The following is a 15894-nucleotide window of genomic DNA, read 5'->3' as shown; positions in this document are numbered from 1 at the left end:
AATGTTTAGTACATAAAGCCATCCAAAAGTGGGCCTCCCTTTTTCTGCTGCATATTCTGTACTGCAGAATAGACAAGTATATCTGATTTTTTAGAATCCACTGGTAAACAAAAGGTATTTTCCTATAATTCTAAGTGTGAGGCAAATTTAATTATGATTAGATGTGAAGAGTTTAGTAACTGAATTTTGATAATCTGCAGTATTTGAACTTAAGGATGTGAGCAAGCAACACTTCTAGACAGCCTTCGACCCTGGGTTCAGGATATTTAACAAAAAACTGTTCCATATAGTGCTTGTCCACATATAAAAGTTGTGCCACTTTGGCTTTAACTAATCCCCTAGCGCAAATGCAGTTACACTGGTACAGATGTGCTAACAACAGTATAACTTATTCTCATGCAAGTATAAGGTACCTTTATGCCAGTAGAACTACGGCCTTGCTAGGGGTTGGTTGTAGAACTCTTGTGGTTAAAAATAAGTCAGCACACTAACCAACAGTTAGTATTACCATAACTCCTAGGAGCCCTACTCATGGATCAAGATCCCATTGTGCTAGATCCTGTACACAAACAGAACAAAGAGCTGGTTCCTGGCACAAAGAGTTTAGAACTTGTATATAAAACATGATATTGTTTTATCCAACAGGATGATGGATATTGACAGGCAGAGGACCACAAGGAAACAATAAGACAATACTGGTCAGCATGAGAGGCAGTGGTCTCAGCACACCAGTCACTTAAACCAGTGTCAAGTTTTTTTGTGGTCATCATGACAAAGGAAATTATAATAAGGAGGGTTTTGAAGGGGGATGAGGGAGCATTGCAGGTGTTTACAGGAATCTCTTTCCAAGCATGAGAGGCAGCGTGGGAGAAAATATAAAGGTGCTCGTTTAGAAATGTAACAAGTGAGTGATGGAGGCTAGCATCATGGGCCAATCAGAGGCATTAGTCAACTTCAACAGTGAATAACAGAGGATAGGCAAAGTGAGGATAGGCCATAAAGGGTCTTGAAAATGAAGACAAGTAGCATAAGTTTGATGCAACGGACAAGGGGGAACCAGTAGAGTGATGTAAAGGGGGCATGGCACAGTGAAATCAACAGGTTAGGAAAATGATCTTTGCAGATACATTCTGAAGGGATATGAGTGAAGACCAGGCCAGATTTATTTTCCAATTGGACAGAATCTGGACTACCTACTCACTGTTACACCACGGACATGAAGAGAATGGACAGACAGCTTTGGTTTTAACAGAATTGATTTAACAGCTATTCAATCCCAATAGAAAGGAAAGGTACTTTTCAGTCTATTATTAGTGTTTTTAGAGCCAAAACAGGGCAAGCGTTACCTACCTTTTTATCTTCCAAATCAGAAGCGGTCAGTAATTCAGGACGTTTCTCTATTATTTTAATTTTATCTGCTACATGGTTGGCTTTAAATATCTTAAAGAGAAAAGTAAGTCATTTATACTTTTTCTTTTAGTACAGCTTTGAGTGTTTCATATTTTGACTTTTGAATAAACTACTATTTTAAACAATGTTCTGAAGATGGAAACCACGATCTGGAAGGTAAATTCATAAACCCAAACCCATTAGTGGTTCTTCTCACCATGTGAGCATTCAGTAAACAAAATACCAGAATATTAACAACCTTCATTTGATATTCACAAAGGAAAATACTTTTGAAATATATATGATTTTATTTTAGTTAAGTAATGATACATCTACAGACACCTTGTTTCTGGGTATGAGTGATTAGAATTTAAGTAAAAACTATGCCACACTAGATCAGACCATTGATATATTACATCAGTTATCTGGCCTTTGTCAGGGCCTATGCCTGATATTTCACTAAGACAGGAGTCAGCAGACAACACTGCACCAGGCTTCAGTAAGTGTTCTGTTTGTGTGGCATATGTTTATGTTGGAGACTTCCTGCTGTTAATAGAAGAATCACTATATGTCTACCCCACTGTAACTTTTATATGTATCTATACATATAAACACTTTTGTTTAATGATCAGAATTGTATTTTGTTACCAGAACACTACAACTTGGCATCACCATTAGTTTCTCATTTTTAAGGTTGGAATCATAGGACTGGAAGGGACCTTGAGAGGTCATCTAGTCCAGTCCCTTGCACAGTATTATCTAGACCATCCCTGACAGGTGTTTGTCCAACCTGCTCTTAAAAATCTCCAGTGATGGAGATTCCACAACCTCCCTGGGCAATTTATTCCAGTGCTTCACCACCCTGACCGTTAGGAAGTTTTTCTTAATGTCCAGCCTGAACTTCCTTTGCTGCCATTTAAGCCCAATTGCTTCTTGTCCAATCCGCAAAGGGTAAATGAGAAGCCCACACCTGGACACCACCATAGAAAAACTATAGGAGTAGTTGTGGCAACTATCTTTCTTTAATGCAGACACTGCAGTCTGGAAACTTCGCAAATGTGAATGGTTCCCTATGTTCTTCACGAAGTCAGAGACTGACATTTCTCAGGACAAAGTTCTGAGTCAGCAAGGAGATACTAGCTAGGGTTGAGGACCATATCAACACTTCATGCTTCAGGGATTAAATCAATCTCCATTAGCGATTAGGACGAGACCTTCATGTGGGGGCAGATTATCCTCCAACTACCTACTGCACCATGTGTTGAAGCATCTGGTGCTGGCCAATGTCAGAGGCAGGATATTGGACAAAGGGTCAGACTGAATATGGCAATTCCAATGGTCCCAGTGTTAACTGGAGTCACAAGCATAAACCGCAGTACAGAGATGACATTATCCCAAATTTATTTTCCTTATAGTGCCTTACAACTTTGAAGAGATAATGTGAATACTGATAGCTGTTTCCATACGTATCACAAACACACTGCAATACATAGGAGATGCTACTATACTAGAATAATCTGCTTTATTACTAAAGGAACCTAAGCATCAGAGGTCAATAAATTAACTATATAAATTTTTAGACTTACTGACATCTCCTGAATTCTCTTAGCCATAAGAACGGCCATACTGGATCAGACCAAAGGTCCATCTAGCCCAGTATCCTGTCCTCTGACAGTGGCCAATGCCAGGTACTTCAGAGCAAATGAACAGAACAGGTCATCACCAAATAATCCATCCCCTGTCGCCCATTCCCAGTTTCTGGCAAACAGAGGCTAAGGAAACCATCCCTGCCCATCCTGGCTAATAGCCATTGATGGAGCTATCCTCCATGAATTGATCTAGTGCTTTTTTGAACCCTATTACAGTCTTGGCCTGGATGAGCTATTACCAGCAGGAGAGTGAGTTTGTGTGTGTATGGGGGTGGGGGGGATGTGAGAAAACCTGAATTTGTGCTGGAAATGGCCCACCTTAATTATCATGCACATTGTAGGGAGAATGGTCACTTTGGATGAGCTATTACCAGCAGGATAGTGAGTTTGTGTGTGTGATTTTTGGGAGGGGGGTGAGGAGGTGAGAGAACCTGGATTTGTGCAGGAAATGGCCCAACTTGATTATCATGCACATTGTGTAAAGAGTTGTCACTTTGGATGGGCTATCACCAGCAGGAGAGTGAATTTGTGTGGGGGGGTGGAGGGTGAGAAAACCTGGATTTGTGCTGGAAATGGCCCAACCTGATGATCACTTTAGATAAGCTATTACCAGCAGGACAGTGGGGTGGGAGGAGGTATTGTTTCATATTCTCTGTGTATATATAAAGTCTGCTGCAGTTTCCACGATATGCATCCGATGAAGCGAGCTGTAGCTCACGAAAGCTCATGCTCAAATAAATTGGTTAGTCGCTAAGGTGCCACAAGTACTCCTTTTCTTTTATCGTCTGACAGGGAGTCCCACAGGTTGACTGTGCATTGGATCATGGATGAGTACAGAATGCATGGATTAATAGTCCTATATCAAAGCCCTTTTCAAAAGTAGATGCTAATAGCCACATTTTACAGAAAAACGAAACAGAGAAAGTGATTTGTCATGGTCACATAACAAGCCAGCATCAGAGCTGGGAACAGAAACCCATCTCCCCACTCACTGGACCATACTGCCTCATCTCCTAATGTAGTAGTGCCCCTGATTCTGCGAGATACTGAACACACTCCACTCCCATTAGAATCAATCACCTCTAAGGTGGCACTCACTCTTTTGCAGAGTCAAGGACATTAATTGCACACTGTGACCCCATTACAGCTACAGATGGTCTAGCTCCAAAGTATCAATAATACTGCTGCCAACCACATTTGGTTTTGGAGGACAGATTGTTTTTTGGAGTGAGGGAGATGGAGGAAAAAGATGGTCAGTTAGACACAGCTTCGGCTCAGTATGTCAGTTTTGTAACACCTGACAATTTTATTCTCAAATCGTCACGGTTTCCACAGTAAGGAGACATTTTGAACACTGACTACTAGAAAATCTGAAGGCAAATTCAACAGAATTGAATGACTGATGCCACTTTGGTATATTACGCAATTTTTCCAAGGAAGTCTTGTCAAATTGGATGACCAAATATGTTAAAGTGGATTTCATCTCTGGATTGCCAATGCAACCATGACCATCGTTTTTCATCTGGCATGCCTTGTGTGCTGGACTTCATGAGACTGTGAAACCAACAGGGAATCAACTTATTTGTTTAAGTAAAAGGATTAACTACTCACTTTCTCCATGAGACAATGGGATACTGCAGAGTTCTCTACTGTAAACACCTAGAGAGAATACCGTACAATCAATCATACTGGCTTAATCACTCAAAATGCATTAAAAATGACTTCATACATATTCAGCGTTATGGCTTGGTGGCATGCTCATAAATATCCAAGTGAACTAAACATGCTCATTTTTAGCTCATGACAGCAATATATGTTTCACTTTTCTTTGTCTCTACAAAACTACAAGTTAAACTTTGCTTGCACAGCTGTAAAATAAACACAATTTGACTGTAGAACATTGATATTTGTTCTAGTCTTTTCCCACAGGAAAATACATCTTATTTTCTTAAAATTAAATTGCAACAGAACCTCATTAATCCAAACTCTAGTTAATTGCAAATCCAAATATCCACACTACACAGATTTCAGAATTTGCAGTTTATTGAACTAGAGACTACCAAGATTCTGGTACAGTTGGCGTTGGGAAGGACAGATCACACTCCCTGTGGGATAACAGATGTGTCATTATGTCATTTCCTGGTCCCACTCCAGTACTTAATGACCACCTGAACCAGGGATAGGGCACTTACAACTGGCCATAATGCCAGTGCTCCACCACTACTGGGTCTCACTCCTTGAGTGTGGCTTCCTATGATCCTACTGTACTAGTTGGAAATACCACTGAAACGCATTACAGCATACACACCTTTTGACTTATGGGTCCCCAGTCTAGACTTAGTCAAAATTCTTCTATATTTGATATCTCATTTGTTCTCATTTTTTCTTCTTTAGAGCTTGTTATTAAGCTCTAAGCGCTCTCCAAGTCTGGTGCACTTGAGAGATCTTTACATGTGTTTAAGTATTTCAAAGGAAATGAAGCGTATACCCACCCACCTGCCATGCCCAGAGGACAGCTTTACTTCACTCTGCATATCAAATTTGGATGAAATTGCCACCTGAATCCTCCATAGTTATGCCACTGCTTCCATTATTAGTCATGACTGGAGAAGACACCCAACTGTACACTTCTACCCCACAGAAGACCCTCGCTATAATCCTCCAGAGCACCAAGATGAGTTTCTCACAAATGGAAGACAGGTGCAGCAGCCACACACCAGCTTGTTGTCAGCCCAGGATGAGTCAGAAATGAAGCTATGTGCATAGCTGAATAACACCAGATCATGTGTGTAATCTGGGCTTTGACAAGTCGTGGAGAATTGTTGCCAGCCACTTAACTCACTGAGTAGTGCAGCCATCATTCTTCTGCCAGACAAAAGCAAAATACTTGTATTCGCCTATTAAAGGACTTGTTTTGCCTGAGATCTGTGCCTAAATGGCAAAACAATGTTGAATACTTTCTCTCTCACTGCATCTTTTATGATTGTTAGTTTAGGCATCAATTAGCAACAGCATGCAGCTGTGAGAATGTCTGAGCACCTACAGCAAACTCAGGTGTTCAATGTGTATTAACTAGGGACATCAAAGTACTATTGAAGAGGGAACATTCCCTTCCCCAATCAGGGGATTACTTTTTAGAGCACAATTTTCAGAAACTACCTTAGAGACTGAAATTAATCACTGTTCATTTTTGGGTCATCATCCTTGCTACTGATTACAAACAATTTAACTAAATTAATTTCAACAGTTGCAAGGAAAAGTGCTGGGCAATCTGGGTGTTTTGGAATCATGAGCTAGTTAGTGTTTTGAAGAGTCACTGGAATAGGCTACCACATGGTTATGCTTAGGCTTGTCTCTAGACTAGAACTTAACACGTCAAAATCTCAGGTTCTGTCAAGTAGGGGGATGTAGTGGGGACTATATTGCTGTGACTGATTAGGGACTGCAGTTTTATTATGCACAGCCTTTTTACACTTACACTGTAGATGTATATTTCTTAAACACTGCCTAATTATCAACTCCACAGAGCTGCATTATTTATTTTCCTCCACTAATTCACTCTCATACTTACAGATTAGTGAAGGTATTAAAAAGTTTAATTAAAAAAACCCTTAAAAAAAAAAAAAAAGGAGTGAGAGAAAAGGTTTGGGCCTCAATCCACACATAGGTGGATCCCACCGATGGATCATCTAGCAAATAGCATAAGAAACTCATACCTGGGGTGATGAGATGTGCCCAGGAATTACGTAAGTTTTCAGCTACTCAGTCTCAGAGTGAAGTATGTTTTAATTTGAATGACCCTGTCAGAAAATGAAACTAGTGGCATCACAACAGCCCAACTGGGTGTGCAACATGTAGGTAACATTAAATACTTTGAGTACTGGGTGTACCTCACTGCTATACTCACTCCATTTCTCACTAGAGAATAAACCTAACCACCCCAGAATAGCAAAGGAAGGGTAAGCAACAAAAGGAGAAAGTTACCTACTCTTCTCACAGTGAAATGAACATTAACAGCAAGAGGGGTAATTCAGAAAGGAACCAATGAGGAAGCGCAGGACACAGCTGGAGCCTTTGGCTACAGTTTGGTTATAAGTAACAAAAAAATGGCAGCTGCTCCTGCTGCATAATCTAGAGTTTGGCTGTTACATACAGCTGAAGTTCACCTCCATTGCTGATCTAGTGGATTGGACCTGAATATTACTAAAAATCAACACTGAAATGTTCCAGAGGACTGAAAACATCTGTCTAAAAAACAAAGACCAGAAAAATCAACTGGAAGCAGTGAAGCATTGTACCTTCTCTGCTCCAAGATACTGAGCCAGCAGAGGAAGCAGGCTGCCGTCACTGATGCAGAGGCAAATACTGTCTTTTTCCAGCACCTGCAGAAAATAAGACAAGTTGTCAACATTATTCTTATTCCAGATTAAAAAGTTTTCAGATAAAGAATTTCTACACTAGCTTGTTTGTCGAAACTTAAATTTTGGCTAAGACATTCCTCTAAGAAGATAGGGATTTGCGGAGCTAAAAACCAAACCAAGCCAAAAAAATATCATCTGCAAGAGTTTTCTCCAAGCAGAAATTCAGAATAGAAGATTTTAACAGAGGCGTACCAGAAGTGTTTATATCACCCCCAGAGTAGGTCGCAGAGAACCTACTACTCATCACACCCGTACAAAACTCATGTTTTAATTTCCTCTTGCAGTTACTAACAGCCTGTCTGTCTCTCTTAGGGACTATTCTCAATAGCAGGGACTCTTTCATAAATAAATTACAGAACTAGAATGGATCACATTTATAAGGTCTGTGGACATCTGCAGTTCAAAATAATTTGATACTAGATATTTCATGACAGTCTGATTTACAGCTGTGTTTCTAGCTCAGACAAAATGCAGTGTGCATTGTGAACAAACCTAGCACATACTCCCTTTGGAGAGGGAGGTGAACCACCCACTATTGGAGTGGAAAGATGCACATGGACACCCTGGTAGAGAGAGCTGGAGAGAGAAAGAGATGATGCCACCATGAGTGGTGGAAAAACCTCACTCACCGTCATCAGAGCCTGGATGTACTGATTTGTTCGGTTCTGATCATTCAGCTCTCCAAAGCGTGGCCTGTTCCAAAGCAGATGAGCCTGACAGCTACAAAGAGGACTCCCAACATAGGCATCTTTTTTGTCCTCTTCATTTCTAAAATACAATATGAAAAACCTTGTATGCAAGGTGGTTGTAGCTGTGTCAGTCCCAGGATATTAGAGACACATGGTGGGTGAGATAATATCTTTTATTGGTGAGTGAGACAAGCTTTCAAGCTTACAGCTCTGTGCAAGTTCAAAAGCTTGTCTCTCTCTCACCAACAGAAGCTGGTCCAATAAAAGATATTACCTCACCCATCTTGTTTCTCATGAAAAACATTGACTCGTGTATCAGTTATCTGCTGTTTCCAATCAGCGAATGTGTGTGTTCTAACCAATACATACTTGGAATACAGATTACAGATTGCAGTTTACTAGTCATGCTTTCCTGAGGATTTTTTTAATCTCTGTATTTTTGCATCCAATACGATCAAGCTTGTAACTGGCCTTCATTTTTAAAAGCATGAGCATCCTGCTGACTTCTATCGGAGAGACCAAGTGCTCCGACAGTGTGAAAAAAATCAGGCTGCTCGTTTAGGTGCCTAATTATGGACAAAGTCGTCTAACTTTAGGCACCTGCTTTTAAAAGTCCTGTCCCCTTTTGTCATTATGACTTAAATACTGAGTGAGTTCCTCTGTCTTCACCATGAAGTTGGTGGTCTTGCCAAATTGTGTGGGACTTGCACATTAGCTGTTTTCATGCTCCCGTCATGATTTACTTGGACTTTCTAACCTTATCATAAGAATTATAAATTATAAGGCCAGAAGGAACAACTGTGATCATCTAGTGGGACCTCCTATATGACAGAGGCCATAGGACTTCTCCGAATTCATTACTGTTTGAGCTACAGGGTCCTGTTAGGAGTTGAGAAGTGTCCAAGCACACTCTTGTTCCTCTGTCACAGAACACTGAAGACAGACATGCTAAGTACCAGAGACAAGGCAAGGTCCCTTAGAAGCTCAAACTGTGCTCTAGCTACTGAGCATATTTTTCTACTCCAGTCCCACTGAGTGGCTTTCTGTTATTTGCTAGATGTTTACCCTACACCATAACTTAAGTGATATTGCTATACATAAATAGGAAATCTATAATGGTAATGAGGAACCTACAAATTCAACCCTCCACTATGAAACCTGGTGAAGTAAGTAATGACTTTAGTTTCTTGCCTTCATCACTCCCAAAAATGTACACCCAAGCTGTACAAGTAGCAGCACAGACCCATAACTTCACGTCATTAGTTTGAGCACCAGCTCCTCTCCCTCTCATCTATAGTTACCTGGCCTTCTGGAGCTTATACCACACGGAATATTCATCACGGTATGCAGTCAGGTACACATTCTCACCCTGAAAAACTGGTTCCTCATTTGGAAGAAAATATACACACTGCATCCAATGATCTCTCCACTGGAAAGGTTTGAACAACAAAAACCCAGGTATTTGTTTGTAAGTAATTAAAAGTGATCTTCATTCAACAAATACTTCAGTTTGGGCCAAACAGAAGAAGTTATCCCAGTTCTAGTAAGCATAGGCAGGACTTTGCAATACCAGTCACTAAATGAATGAGCGTGACAAACATTGTTCTATTTCAATAGCACTGAGAAAGAGGTGAATGTTGTAACTGCAAATGCTTACACAGATGATGTCTTATGCCAAATGGACCCCAAACCCATAAAAATAGCACTTATAAAGTGCAAGAGAGGGCTAACCTCCTCCCACCCCCCATGGCAACACATGCTAGCCTAGTGGTTTTCAAACATTTTTTCTGGCAACCCAGTTGAAGAACTGATTGATTGAAGTTGATGCCCGCGACCCAACGGAGCTGGTGATGAGGATTCTGGGGTGTGAGAGTGGCTCACAGCTGGGGTGCAGAGATGAGGCCAGGAATAAGCGGTTCAGGGTGGGGGAGGGAGCTCTGGGCTGGGGCAGGGGGTTGAGACGCGGGAGGGGGTCAGGCTCTAGGCTGTGGCCAAGGATGAGGGGTTTGGGGTGCAAAAGGGGGTCAGGGCTCTGGGCTAAGGACGCAGGCTCTGGGGTAGGGCTAGGGATGAGGGGTTTGGGCTGCAGGAAGGGGCTCTTGGTTTGGGGGGAGGGGCTCAGGGCTGGGGCAGGGAATTGGGGCATGGGCTTACCTCCGGCGGCTCCTGGTCAGCGGCACAGCAGGAGTGCTGAGGCAGGCTTCCTGCCTGTCCTGGCACTGCAGAGGCTCAGTGTGGCTCTCACTCGCAGGCACTGCCCACCCCCTGAGCTCCCATTGGCTGGGAGTGTGGAGTCGGTGATCAGGGCAAGGGCAGCACGCGGAGCCCCGTGGGCCCCTGCCTAGGAGCCAGACCTGATGCTGGCTGCTTCCGGGGTGCAGTGTGGTGTCAGAACAGGTAGGAACTAGCCTGCCTTAGCTGGGCAGCACCACCGACAGGACTTTTAACAGTCCAGTCGGCGGTGCTGACCAGAGCCGCCTCTACCCAGTGTCTAGGTCACAACCCGCAGTTTAAAAACCAGTACACTAGCCTATCAGCACTTCCACATGCTTTCTGACTGTCTGCATTGTCCAGATAATGAAACCAACTGCACCACATTTTGTCATTTTGGAAATCTTCTGAAAAGACTGTTTCAGACAACGTTTGGGTTTCAAAATCCCTATGGAACATTGCAAGGCTTCTAAGATGGCCATTATCGTGTCTGCTTTTTAACTTTCATTCAATGCAGAGGGAATGCAGGTAGCAGTTTTCATTAGCCTTTTTCCCTTCATTTTTGTCAGTCTGTCTATTGTCGTAATAGTAAATATATTCCTCGAAATGCAAGTCTGTGCTCTGATAGTGATTAATACAAATATAACTTCAACCCAATACTGGCATTTGGGTATATAACTCACTACTATAACCTTAGCTAACATTATCCCTTAAAGATTTAGTACAAAGATTATGCTACCAACACAAAACACAGGTGAATAATCCCCATCCTGGTTACAATACTAAAACTAAGAAAATAATTCATTTCAGAAAGCCTTATTTCATGGAAGCAAGAATCAAGTATTAAGAATTATAACTGAAAAGGAGAGATGAATTTCTAATACTTATATTACAAAAGTGAAGGTGGTCTTAAAATAGGTGGGTTTTTTGGTTAACATACATTTAATATGCATATTTAGAATTTTGCAATGAACAGAGTGCTAGTCAAGTTACTAGACTTCAAGAGCCACCTGCTCAAGCAAGTCACCACACCCATGTCATTGAAATAAAGAACATTACATGCCTTTATTTAAAATAATAAATGGATGGTGGAAATTTACCAAGACCTTACCTGAACATCATTAGAGATGGGTTGTATCCAGGATGGTGCCATAGTACATTTTATTGTCCCAGAGGGGTCCATGTCAACATCCCACCAGGAGAGGATCACTTGTGCCATGCCAGATTTTATGGGCTCCAATTTTGCTGTGTAATAGGTTGAGGAGCTGTTTACTTGCTTACTGAAATCCACACTGCACAGAGAAGCATCAGTTGTACTCAAATATATTTTAAATGACGTATATTCATTCAGATAGTTATGCAACCTTAAGAGTGTGGGTTTTGGAAAATGCAGCAAGTAGAAGAATAAACATGGGGAGAGGAGGGTTTAAGTTTATACAAATGGGACTGAGACAATTTAAAAGCTGTAAAAATTGCTACCCTGAAATCAAACCATACACTAAATTTCAGCAACAGAAAGAAAATAAAAATGTCACCTAAGTATTATTCAAATGTTCAATGTCAGCACATCCCAAACTTTGCTTGCCATCAGCTACTTCAGCTGAATAATATGGGGTTTTTTGGAAGGCGTAACAAAGATTTTATTTATTTTTACTACTAAGTTTGCCCCTCACCTGAACATAGTTACAACATCGCTGAGGACAGTGAAGTCGCTCTGAGGCACCTGGTTTAGTTGGATATCATAGACAGAAGGAACACCAGGACAGTTCTCTATTTCTGAAGGGAAGACAATAATTTTCTCATCATCTTCTGCTTGGATGTGAACAGGAAATAGCTTGTTCCAGGACCACATTCTTTTGGATTCCACTAACTGGGCATATACTCTTGCTCTGTGAGGCACTGCCTCACCTCCTTCCTAAGCATTTAAAAACAAAGAGTAAATGCATTCAACAAAGCTGAGTTACTAACACGCAAGGAAAATAAAATAACTTATTTTGAAATAGTCCCGTGGCACCTTACAGGCTAACAGACGTACTGGAGCATAAGCTTTAGTGGGTGAATACCCACTTCGTCAGATGCATGTAGTGGAAATTTCCAGAGGCAGGTATAAATATGCAAGCAAGAATCAGGCTGGGGATAACAAGGTTAGTTCAATCAGGAAGGATGAGGCCCTCTTCTAGCATTGAGGTGTGAACACCAAGGGAGGAGAAACTGCTTTTGTAGTTGGCCGGCCATTCACAGTCTTTGTTTAATCCTGAGCTGATGGTGTCAAATTTGCAAATGAACTGAAGCTCAGCAGTTTCTCTTTGAAGTCTGGTCCTGAAGTTTTTTTGCTGCAGGATGGCTACCTTTACATCTGGTATTGTATCCAGGGAGATTGAAGTGTTCTCCTATAGGTTTTTGTTTATTGCCATTCCTAATATCTGATTTGTGTCCATTTATCCTTTTACGTAGGGACTGTCCAGTTTGGCCGATGTACATAGCGGGGGCATTGCTAGCACATGATGGTGTATATTACATTGGTGGACGTGCAGGTGAATGAACCGGTGATGGTGTGGTGATCTGGTTAGGTCCTGTGACGGTATGGAGGCATGAAGGTAGGCATAGTAGTCGATGGGTTTTCGGTATAGGGTGGTGTTAACGGGACCCTGCAAGGTGTTAACGTGACCGTCACTTATTTGCACCGTGGTGTCTAGGAAGTGGACCTCCCGTGTGGATTGGTCCAGGCTGAGATTAATGGTGGGGTGGACGCTGTTGAAATCATGGTGGAATTCTTCCGGGGTTTCCTTCCCATGGGTCCAGATGAGGAAGATGTCATCAATGTAGCATAGGCAGAGAAGGGGTGTGAGTGGACGAGAGCTGAGGAAGTGTTGTTTCAGGTCAGCCATAAAAATGCTGGCATATTGTGGGGCCATACGGGTGCCCACAGCGATGCCACTGGTCTGGAGGTATATATGGTCACCAAATTTGAAATAATTGTGCATGAGGATAAAGTCACAGAGCTCAGAAACCAGTTGTGCTGTGGTATCATCAGGGATACTGTTCCTGACAGCTTGTATTCCATCTGTGTGTGGAATCAGGTGCTGTGATGTTTAATTAGCTAATTTTTGTAAAGTAAATACTAATGCCATTCTGTATCTACAACAACAGACACTGGTGCCAAGCTTCAAGCTACATTCTTTTCTTTATTCTCATACTGAAGGTATCAGATCTACCTTAACTTTTGAAGGCAAATAACCACTAAGCTATAATCATCAATATAAAACTTACAATTGCAATGAGTTCAGGAGAGAAAAATAAGGACTCAAAATAAATGACAAAGGTTTGTGACAAATTATTTACCTAGTTAGAAATTAATACAGCCAATTGGTTCAGTAATATAACATACAAGGTCAAGTTCAATCCTCATGCAATGCCACAGAAGACAAAGGAATTACACCAGGGATGAATTCAGCACACTATCTACAACCATTCTCTTACCTGTACAAGATATTTGTGGGCGTGTTCATAGGATGGCAAAGCCCCTTCTCCTATCAGCTCTGTATCAAATAGTTCTGTTATCAGGATGTTTGCACGACACTGCATGTCTCCATCTAAAAAAAACAAGTTAATACAATGATAGCCTGTGAGAGACGGTATGACCCTCCTACGAGATGCAGCACTGAGAGTATGTGGGCTTGTCTACACTGGCAATTTACAGCACTGCAACTTTCTTGCTCAGGGGAGTGAAACCCCCCCATGAGCGCAGCAAGTTTCAGCGCTGTAAAGTGCCAGTGTAAACAGTGCTCCCAGCACTGGGAGCTACACCTCTCGTGGAGGTGGGTTATTTAGAGCGCTGGGAGAGCTCTCTCCCAGCACTCTGCCGTGACCTCAGAAGCCATGTTAAAGTGCTGCCATGGCAGCGCTTTAGCGTTGCCAGTGTAGACTAGCCCTAAGTCACGCAAAAGCTCGTTTCTATAGTGATGTTCATATATCCATTGGGACGCTTAAACATTAGATTCAGTGACTTCTCTTCGGGGGCCATACAATTCAAATGAAAAGTTCTGCTTTGTGTTTCAGGTTTCCAGAACACATTCCAGATTAAATGCATTTTTTTTTTTTTTTAAATTAAGCTAAATTTGAAAAGTTAAACAGTGTGTCTCCTGGCAATTTTGAAGTACTTTAGTTAATACTTGATTTTATTCTTTGAGTTCTTCTCACCTGGCCCAACTGTGACTTCAGTGGAGTGCTTGTTGATTACCTTGATCTTGTCACTAAAGCCGTTTTTCTCCACTATCTTCACTGCAGCAATAGCCATAGGAGTGAAGACCTTGAAATTATAATCAAGAATGCAACATGTTTAATAGGATTAACATCAGCATCTAATCACCACCACAAAATGAGTCTATTAACTAAACCTTGTTAAAGAAAATCCTTTATTTTAACCATACTTAGTCCTGTGAAAATGTAGTACATTGTGGGAGTATTATTTTCTAAGGGTAAAATTCACCACCATGCACAGTAGCAGCATGAATCCTATGTACCATTTACACTTTCAAAACAGGGTGGAAGTGGGACATCAGAAGTGCATACGCCTTGCACTGCCTCTCTGTAGAGGAGTGAATGTCACCCTGTATGAAAAACTCACAATGTAAGTTCTCTCTCACTGTGGCAATCAGGCCAACTTTTCTAAGTTTTCAAAAGTGTGAAAAAGCTGTGTTGAGAAACTTTAAACAACAACATCTAAAATAAACTTCAGTCTAGAAATGAGAAGTTCCTCACATGAGACCTCCCCAAGACCTAACTGAACTGGGAACCAAAATAAGACTAACACTGAAACAAAGCAGGAGATCTTGTTAAAATTTGCACCTAGTAACACTGTTAACAGTGGCAAAATACATTGCTCTCCATATCTACAGCTTCCATGGGAACTTTTTTTTTTATTCCTGCCAGAATGTAAGCGTGAAGATAGGGATGGAAAAAAGCAACAGCTGCAGCACATCACTGGGCTAAAAATGAATGTGCTTAATACACACAGAGAATGTTTTAAAACAACAGCATCAATCTTTCTAACTAATTTCTGTACTATAAAAGACTTAGTACTGGGAACTTTTAAATATCTGGTCTGGCTGAAGAACCCGATTGTTTAGGATTAGTCGCCAGTTTTGGATCTGCTCCATCATTTTCAGAGCAGGTTAATGTGCGCCTAGTTTGCAGCATTAAATAAACTAAAAGGGTTGCTCCTGCTAAATTACGTTAAGCAAATGCAAAACTTTTGGAGCTACTTAAAATACTGAGCACTATTCCCAAATTGTGGTCTGCAGGCCATGAGTGATCTGTGGAGAGCTAGCTGGTTACATGGTGTTTCCAGCTGCTAACTTGCATAAAGATAACCTATTTAATGCATATTTAATATAAGAACATAAGAGCAGCCATACTGGGTCAGACCAAAGGTCCATCTAGCCGAGAATCCTATCTTCTGACAGTGGCTAATGCCAGGTGCCCCAGAGGGAATGAACAGAACAGGTAATCATCAAGTACTCCATCCCCTGTAGT

At 41.4% G+C, this 15894-nt stretch overlaps 1 protein-coding gene across 9 annotated transcripts in view; it reads right to left on the bottom strand.

Annotated features, from left to right (window-relative positions):
- Positions 1 to 15894, bottom strand: part of PRMT7 (protein arginine methyltransferase 7) — a 50118-nt gene that overhangs the window by 11955 nt on the left and 22269 nt on the right. For 7 of the 9 annotated variants that reach the window (XM_073307538.1, XM_073307540.1, XM_073307541.1 and 4 more), the window contains 9 exons: positions 14560 to 14668; positions 13840 to 13952; positions 12033 to 12274; positions 11471 to 11651; positions 9450 to 9577; positions 8089 to 8248; positions 7337 to 7420; positions 4650 to 4697; positions 1351 to 1440 (listed from right to left, as the gene is read on the bottom strand). In XM_073307538.1, the coding sequence (XP_073163639.1) occupies positions 1351 to 1440; positions 4650 to 4697; positions 7337 to 7420; positions 8089 to 8248; positions 9450 to 9577; positions 11471 to 11651; positions 12033 to 12274; positions 13840 to 13952; positions 14560 to 14668 (1155 nt within the window). The remainder of the gene's footprint in view (positions 1 to 1350; positions 1441 to 4649; positions 4698 to 7336; positions 7421 to 8088; positions 8249 to 9449; positions 9578 to 11470; positions 11652 to 12032; positions 12275 to 13839; positions 13953 to 14559; positions 14669 to 15894) is intronic. The other 2 variants (XM_073307536.1, XM_073307537.1) reach the window with 2 other exon arrangements.

Source organism: Lepidochelys kempii, chromosome 12 (assembly GCF_965140265.1).
Source record: "Lepidochelys kempii isolate rLepKem1 chromosome 12, rLepKem1.hap2, whole genome shotgun sequence".
In the NCBI taxonomy this organism is placed as follows: Eukaryota; Metazoa; Chordata; order Testudines; family Cheloniidae; genus Lepidochelys; species Lepidochelys kempii.
The sequence above is the reverse complement of the archived record's forward strand: the minus strand, read 5'-3'. Positions and strand labels throughout refer to the sequence as shown.